General features: G+C 43.2%; 1 protein-coding gene across 3 annotated transcripts in view; it reads right to left on the bottom strand.

The window, feature by feature from the left end:
* ankrd27 (ankyrin repeat domain 27 (VPS9 domain)) overlaps positions 1 to 8,794 on the bottom strand; it is a 31,993-nt gene extending 23,199 nt beyond the window's left edge. For 2 of the 3 annotated variants that reach the window (XM_061676948.1, XM_061676947.1), the window contains exons 1-2: positions 5,582 to 5,694; positions 4,478 to 4,600 (exon numbers count right to left, since the gene is read on the bottom strand). In XM_061676948.1, the coding sequence (XP_061532932.1) occupies positions 4,478 to 4,600; positions 5,582 to 5,602 (144 nt within the window). In that variant the 5' untranslated portion in view covers positions 5,603 to 5,694. Of the gene's footprint in view, positions 1 to 4,477; positions 4,601 to 5,581; positions 5,695 to 8,242 lie in introns of those variants that run through there. The other variant, XM_061676949.1, reaches the window with a different exon arrangement.
* Positions 8,795 to 9,115: the final 321 nt, after the last annotated feature.

A 9,115-nucleotide genomic window follows, 5' to 3' on the forward strand; every position in this document is an offset into this window, starting at 1 on the left:
CAGAACCCTAAATAAACTAAGGCAGCTTTGCGAAATGGCCAGCCTGTGGAGAGCATCAAAAGAAAGGTAAATGCAACTCGACTCCTGGGGCCCACGGTGATAAACATGGTGCTTATGTGGCACATGACTGTCATATTGCCAAGGTTGTTGTGCAAATCCATTCACGTTTTTTGCTAAATTTACTGTTCGTGGAAATGACTTTTTCCTGGCAAGCAGTCCACTGTGAAATGAGAATAAGTCATCGTTGTCATAATTAGTTGTGTTAATCCCAAAACGGTGACATCAAACGCGCCTTCTCGGCTCATGGGATGGCTTTGGTGACACGCCCACTTGTTCTTTCAAGCGCAGCCAGCCTTGCCACATCAGAAGTACAACCAAGCGACGTTGGGATCTTATCACCGCTTCACAGCAGCTTATAGGATTTGTTTACACAAGCAGACAGCTGGCTGAGCTCAAGTCTTCAAAGCATGCGGGCAAATGAGGACAGTCAATGTGTCCGCGAATTCACTCACGTTCAAGCTTGCAGCAACACAGCGGCTGACAACAACATGGTCTGAGTGCCTTGCTCATGGGAAGTTTTAAAGGAGACATTTGGTCCTGGTATCTTAACTCTATTTATTATTCATGTCAACCATCCATTTTCTTCCTTGCACGTGCCCAAAACACCATCCAAACAAGATGCCTGAGCTATACGATATTGCTATAGGTACTGGCTCACCTGCCTTGACTCAGATATGAATTGAAGTGACATCCCATTCTTAATCCATAGGGTTTAATATGATATCTGCAGTTATAACAGCTTAACCTGTTCTGGGAAGGGTTTTCCACAAGTTTTAGGAGTGTATTTATGGGAATTTATGACCATTTTTCCAGAAGCGCATTTGTGAGGTTACACACTGATTTTGGACGAGAAGGCCTGGCTCTCAGTCTCTACAGAGACTAATTCATCCAGATGTGTTCTATAGGGTTGAGATCAGGACTCTGTGCCGGTCAGTCAAGTTCATCCACGACAATCTCTCTCATCCGTGTCTTTATGAACCTTGATGTGTGCACAGTCATGTTGGAAGAGGAAGGGTCATCTCCCAACTGCTCCCACATTATTAAACATTAGCCTCTGAGCTCCAGTAAAAGGAACTCTGAATGCTTCAGCAAACCGAGAGATTTTGAGCAGTCAAACAGTTTGGGGATGACCGCTTCCTGTTCCAACATGTCTGTGCACCAGTGCACAAAGCAAGGTCCATAAAGACATGGATGAGACAATTTAGTATGGATGAACTTGACTGGCCGGCGCAGAGTCCTGACCTCAACCCGAAAGAACACCTTTGGTTTTTATTTGGAGTGGAGACTGAGAGCCAGGCCTTCTCGTCCAACATCAGTGCGCGACCTCACAAATATGCTCCTGGCAAAAATGAGTAACTCCTAAACCCTGTTGAAAGCCTCCCCAGTAGAGTTGAAGCTGAAGACCAACATCATATGAAACTATATGGATTCAGAATGGGATATCACTTCAAATCATGTTAGTCAAGGCAAGTGGGCGAATACTTTTGGCAATATAGTGGACCTCATCTGGCTTGTCTCAACTCCGAGCCTCTCCCAGATGGCCAGGCCTCTCACCCTATCGCTAACGGAGACCCGGCGGAGACCCATTGGAAGAAACTCATTTGGGCCACTTGTATCCGTGAGTTTGTTCTTTCAGTCACGAAGCATCATAGCTCGTGACCCTAATAGGTGAGGTAGCAACTCGGGCTGAATGATTTTAGAAAAAATTCATTGCAATTCTTCCGGGAGATGTTGCAATTTCGATGTGATTCAAAATTGTCTTCAACTCAAGCTTCGGTGCACTATTCACTGTGTACAATAACATTTACAAATGCAACATACCATCAAAACATTCAAAGCTATTACTCTCATAATGCCAGGACACTAAAAAGGCTATGTGAGGTAGTAGTCCTTTTTCAAGGTTTTTAAATTTGTCCAATAAAGGAATAACTACCATATCAATTTGAGCGCTTGCTGTCATACATATATAAACATGTAATTAGGTGTAACACTGTATGTATAAATATCTTCACTGTATGTATAAATATCTTCTGAAATATCATGTGTTCATTATACATAATGTAAGATCATACAGTGCCATGAAAAAGTGCCTTGAAATTCTTATAGTTTTGCATAGTTTCCCCACTACAATGTTTAAGACCATCAAACAAATGTAAATAGACAAATATGACACAAGTGAACTTAAAATGCTGTTTTTAAATGAAATAAATATACTTTAATTTACCTGGCCCTGTGTGAAAAAGTAATGACCCCCCTTGTTAAATCACTAATTAACGGTGGCTGATCACAATCTTTGGTTCATTTTCACTGATTACTTCCAGACCTGTTCAATCAAAAAAATCACTTCAACAGAATCTGTCCCGATAAAATCAAGTTGGACAAAAGATCTAAAAAAGCTGCAACAAAATGACACAATCCAAAGAAATTCCAGAGCAGTCGAGAAATAAAGTAGTTGACATCTATCAGTCTGGAAAGGGTTACAAAAGCGGTTTCTAAAGCTTTAGGATTCCAGCGAACCATAGGGAGAGCCATTATCCTCACATGGAGAAAACATGGAACGTTGGTGAACCTTCCCAGGAGTGGCCGGCCTACAACAATTACCCCAAGAGAACAGCAATTACTCCACAAAGAGGCCACAAAGGAACTCAGGACAACTTTGAAAGAACTGTAGGCCTCCCTTGCCTCAGTAAGGTCAGAGTTCATGACACAACGAGGAGGAGGAGACTAGGCAAAAATGGCATAGAAGGCCAAAACCACTGCTGACCAAAAATAATATAGAGGCTCATCCTACTTTGCAAAAAATAAATAAAAAATATGAATGATTCCCAAGACTTTTGGGAGAATATTGACGAGGTGAATGACGAGGTGAAAGTTCATCTTTTCGGAAGGTGTGTGTGTCTCGTCACATCTGGCGTAAATGTAGCACAGCATTACAGAAAAAGAACCTCATAGCAACAGTCAAATAAGCTGAAGCGTACTTGGGTTCTGCAGCAGGAGAACGGTCCAAAACAAACCAGCAAGTCAACTCACCATCGCGCAAATTAGCAAGATTAATGTTTGTGTACCTTACCAGCATAACAATCGCCCTGTGGAGCGTCTCTGTGAATTATGAGTACTGTCGAACGAGAGTTCATGAACTAGTTCACATTTTGGGCAAAAGTGAATTGAACTCAATTCTGCCTGATGAACGTTAATGAACAATGTGCTCATTCTGGCGTGTGAAGGGTTTTTGAACGAAAGTTCATTTTCATTCAGGAGTGCCAGGTTTTGTACGGGCCTTCCAGGACAAAACCCGCCTGAACACACTATATACAGTACGAGCATTCATATGTCGGGGGACAAACGCTGTATTTGGCAACTGATTCAGTGCGGCCGCCATTCATGTTTACATGTGCGAGGTGCATTCAGTGACACTCCGTAAATGGGAGAGAAGGTGTTCTTTGTTTGGAAAATTCTTATTTGTATCAGAATGCTTTAGTTAAAACACTGTACGATCACACTGTCATAATATGGAATTTGTTTCGCGATATAAGACTCGATCAAATATTTTCTTAATATGGTCAGCCAGAGCTGCGAGGAAATGAAGGTTATCAATGTCCTTCCACCATCGTTCCTGTCATACCGTGTTGCGTGTTTTTGTTTGCAAATTCAGGACAAAAGCGCTATTTTAGTTTTAATTCCTCATTTTAAAAAAGACCATTCAAGCAACAAATTTTTCCTCATGTTTATAAAATTGTAGGGCGAACGCTGCAGCCGGCTACTAGTGTGGACTGAATGGGTGGCAACACTTGAGGTAATGAAATGAGGGGAAAAGCCTGTCAGGAACATATTGAACAAAAAAAAAAAAAAAAAAAAAAGAACTATGAACAAGTTCGTTTTTGGACCTGTGAACTTCGTTCAAAATGTTGAATTATGAACTATGAACTGAACAAGTTCAATTTTGGAACTGGACTGAACTTTGAACTATTTTGGGTAGAAAAAGAATTTTCCCAACACTGTCGAGGGTTCTAAGAATATAGTTACAGAATATTACATAAGATGACTTGGAAATGTAATTGCTTACAATTACAAGTTAGACTGTTGAAAACGTAATAGTAGTGTAACTATTCCATTATTTTCTCAAAGTAATACAACTATGCTTGTGTATGTGTTCACTGTGATGGGTAAAATGCAGAGAACAAATTTCGTGTGCATGCATGCATGGTGATTCTTCATCAACTAATTACATTTTGATTACCCGTGGGGAACCGTTACCGCCATTATTCATGGCTGACATATTATTGTGACAGCCCTGGGAAAAAAAAAAAAAAAAAAAAAGTGCGAGACCACTGCAAGATTAAATGAAAGACAAGAAAAAAGGGGGAACTTGAAAGGTTGCACTTTGGAGCCCGTGCCGTTTATGACGAGAAGTTCTTACGATGCCGTGCAGCTGGGCCACGCGGTCGCACAGGTCCGGCCTGAGCTTCTCCAGGGCCACGAAGAACGGGTTCTTGGCGATGTTCTCGTCGTACGCCGCCATGGGGGGCTGGAAGTGCGCCGCCTGAGGGAGGAAATCATTGCAGGGTCACGTTTGAAGAAAGATGCGTCTTGCTTCTAGGGAAGACTGTCGTCTTCCTCACACTCGTCACTCCGGTTCATTGGCAGGAAACTCGAAACACTTCTGCTGGTTTCTTTCGCCGACATTTTACACTGGCTAACTAATATTTGACAGTGACGTGTTAACCGTTTTTGGGTTTTTTTAACCGTAGGTACAGTACATTTTAGCTAATATTTTAGCATAGTTATGTTGTAACTAAGCACAACTGCCTCACAGGTCTGAGGTTGCGGGCTCAAATCCGGCCTGGCCTGTGTGGAGTTGAAATGTTCTCCCCGTGCCTGCGTGGCTTTTCTCCGGGCACTCCGGTTTCCTCGCACATTCCAAAAACACGCATGGTCGATTCATTGATGACTCTTAAGTTGCCCGTAAGTGCGAATGTGAGCGCGAATGGTTGTTTGTTTGTATGTGCCCTGCGATTGGCTGGCGACCGGTTCCGGGTGTACACCGGCTCTCGCCCGACGCCAGCTAGGATAGGTGCCAGCACGCCCGCGACTCGCGTGAGGAGAAGCGCTATGGAAAATAAATGAATGAATGTACTCACTAACATTCATGTACAGTTATGTTTTACTAACTTTTTGGTTAATATTTCGCATCGCTATCTTTTAGCTAAGCTTTTAGCATAGCTATGTTTTAACAATTGTTTTGGCTCACATTTTAACATGGTGAAGCATTAACTAACATTTTTGGGGTGATTTTGTTCCAACAAACTTTCAGGTTAGTTATGTTGTATCTGACATTTTACCACACTTATTTTTTTCAAAGATGCAACAAAAGCCTTAGACGCACTGGCAAAGCAACACACACACAATAATGGAATCAAAGGATTTTTCCTCGTTTTGGCAACAAGAAGAGGAAGCAGGAAACGGGTCGTCAACCGAAGTGAGACTTGACAACAAAGGTAGACGCCAACGTCGATTCACTCACCTCCTCACACGTCAGCTTCATCGGCGCACGCACGCACGCACGCACTTTTACACACTCTCTGGCGCAGTGTGGCGGCTGAATGGCGCCGCTTCCTGGTCCTCAATGAGGCGCAAGCGTGGAATGAGGTCACGTGACGCCCCCCCCCGGCATGGAATGTCCCGCCCCCTCGTGACGCGACGCGCTCACACCAGCCGTGACGTCAGTGAACGCCACATGACCTCACAGGAGGCCAGATGTGGCCTTCAAATAAAACCCCACTAAAATAAATAAATAAATATATATATATATATTTTTTTTAAATCACAATTTCCAGTTTGGATTATTTTCCCCCTTTGAAATGACAATGAAATTATTCAAAACAAGTCTTGCTTTGTGCGTGTGTTTTTATTTTGCATCTGGCATTTGCTTTATTCCTCTTGAGACCAAGCGCTTGCAAACTGTTTTCTTTTCAGCATTAACTTGCATCAATTTACACAGAAATAAATATATATTTCTTTGAAGGTAATGTAAGTATTCCAGACGTTCCCGATCACCCAACGTCACAAAATAGAATAGAATGAAAGTAGTCAAATCCAACTTTTTTACTATCACGATTAAATTGTGATAATTCCCTTTCAAATTCTGTCAGCTGCCTTCACGGATCGATGAATTGACTTTATTGATCATCACTTTCATTCGATTACGAAATCTAATAGACTGCTGCATGCTCGCTCCTTCCTTAAAGACTTGACTGATTGATTGAATTTGTCGAATTGAGAACGGGGACACGCTCCAAGAGTGACAGGCAGCGTGCTGCGTGACCATTTTCGCTTCTTGTGCAACTTGATGAAACTTTCACCCAATACTTTGCACTACAATACCCAGCCTACACCGCCACATTGTTCCGAAAACAACCGAGACCGAGATACGCTGGCAGTAGTCTGACTCTGACATAGTGCAATTGGGAAAGAGCAAATTTATTTTGTAGTTCGAGCCAGGCATGAAGTTGTCAGTTTTTAGTCCTGTCTTTCATGTTGTCACGTCTGCTTTTTATTTTGTTGCAGTTGTGCCTGTGGTTTCAGAAGCTTTACTTCCTGCCGCGATGTGTCGTCGTCAATGTGATCGCCTCCACCCGTCTCCCATTTGCTGGTGTCGAAAGTCTTGTGAGATCACGTGAGATTTCTGCCTCGGAGGACTTGGTCCTCGACCGGCGGGGCGAGATTCTCAGCGCACACCACACACAATACAAGCAAAATTGTTACATGCCCGACTTTCTATTTTTATGTGTGGGGTCAGTCACAGATAAAAAAAATATAGTTATTTTTTTTAAGATTTGAAAAATCCTTCTGTGTGTAACAGGCCTTAGGCGTTGTAAATGCAGTTTATAAAGGTTTCGTGATGGTGACAGTTTAAGCCAGGAACAGATTGTTTCTGACTGGTTTAAGTCATCTAAACGTTTAAAGATGACTTGAATGAGTTACGAACAATTCAATACATTTTATGATCAAATACATTGAATTGTTCCACAAAGCAACCAACCATTTACACCTAGGAACAATTCATCCATCCATCCATTTTCTGAGCCGCTTCTCCTCACTAGGGTCGCGGGGGTGCTGGAGCCTATCCCAGCTGTCATCGGGCAGGAGGCGGGGTACACCCTGAACTGGTTGCCAGCCAATCGCAGGGCACATAGAAACAAACAACCATTCGCACTCACAGTCATGCCTACGGGCAATTTAGAGTCTCCAATTCATGCATGTTTTTGGGATGTGGGAGGAAACCGGAGTGCCCGGAGAAAACCCACGCAGGCACGGGGAGAACATGCAAACTCCACACAGGTGGGGCTGGGGATTGAACCCGGGTCCTCAGAACTGTGAGGCTGACGCTCTAACCAGTCGGCCACCGTGCCGAGGAACAATTCAGTCTCCAAACATTTATGTTTAAGGAATGTGGGAGGAAAATTCTCATCTGTTGGATAAATAACTAATAATTAAATCATGTACCTGTCAAACTAAGGTTAGGCGCTACACCAATATAGATTCAAATCCAAAATATGAGACACTGGTACAGGTGTATCTCTAATATAGAGTGGTGCCTTGAGATGTCATTTGTTTCGTGACCATACTCTTACCTCAAAACCCTCGTATCTCAAAACATATTTCCCCATTAAAACGAATGGAAATGTAATTAATCCGTTGAAGTCCCCAAAAAAACACTGCATATGCATATGCACACATATACGTATATATATTTAGAACATACACACACGTTAGTGTGGATATTTTCTTCGATTGGTATATCTGTATATATGGATATGATTTGCGTGGACCTCGAATGTATAAAGAAAAGGGAAAAAAAGAAAAAAAGAAAGCGAATTGTTCTGACTAGCATTATGATCGTTCAGGGCTAACAAGAAGACAACGGAGCTTGTTGAGAGCTGAACAGGTGCAATAAAGACTGTAAAAGACGACGCGGAGGTGCTTTGTCGTGTGTTGTTGTTGTTGTTGTTGTGTTGCTGTGTTGTGACTCAGCCAATCCCGAGCGGGCCCGGAAGTGTGCACAATTAGCAGCTACAAACAAAAACAGCCGTCGCTAGCATCCGGCAGCTAAGCGTCTAACGTTAGCAGACTGCTGGAAGACGACAGCCCACGAAAGAAAGAAAAGAGCGAATGTTGTCGCTACCTTTGGTCGCCGCGTCCTCGACTCATCTGGCACGGCTCACAGCTCCGTTAGCAGCCGCTTAGCTCATTGGCGGCTAACCAGTCGAACGCTCTCCCGTCACGTCGGGTGGCAGCCATTGTCGTGATCACGCTCAAGAACAAAAACATGACACTGGAGAAACAGCACCCTCTATCGGCCTTACACGAGCGCTACAAGTCCCCTTCAAGATATAAAGAGATCTTTGGAGTTGGGCTCTGGGCAACCAAAGTTGAATTCAAGATATCTGCGACCGGGCGTCAATTGGGTCGGGACAACTCCCGAAGGACGAAGCTGGCCCAGTCTTTCTTTTTATTGATGAATTCCGATATCATTTCCGACACAACAACCAATACAAGACGATTTATCAGCCAAAGCCGTGGACGAGCGCCCCGGCCGCAGTCGCTCGCCAATTTCGTCCGCAGCGCAATTCAGGCGGCAGAGGGACAAGCAGGGCCGTTGCTAGGCATGAAGCTCCACCGGGGCGCAGGCCCCCGACTGCAACAGTATATCCCCTTCCTCTCACGCACGCACCTGTCCCAAAACTCTTGCTCGAGATCTTAATAACAACTAAGACCACTTTGAACATGACAGTAAAAGCTACTATATGACAAACAACAGAAAGGCAGAACTCTCACTTGCTTTATTATTTCAGCATTAAAGCGTGCTGCCTATTTTTCACTTATGCAAGTCACTCAATCACCTGCCTGGGAAAAACCCTTCAAAAGTTCTGAATATAGTAGAAGGTTTTTTTTTTTTTTTTTTTAATGTTAGAACCTAACAGAGAAACCTAGAAAAGTCTTACTTTGATTTTTGAACTTAGTACCTAGCGGAAGAAAAAAAGAGAGCATACGATAT

Source organism: Phycodurus eques, chromosome 5 (genome assembly GCF_024500275.1).
Source record: "Phycodurus eques isolate BA_2022a chromosome 5, UOR_Pequ_1.1, whole genome shotgun sequence".
NCBI lineage: Eukaryota > Metazoa > Chordata > Actinopteri > Syngnathiformes > Syngnathidae > Phycodurus > Phycodurus eques.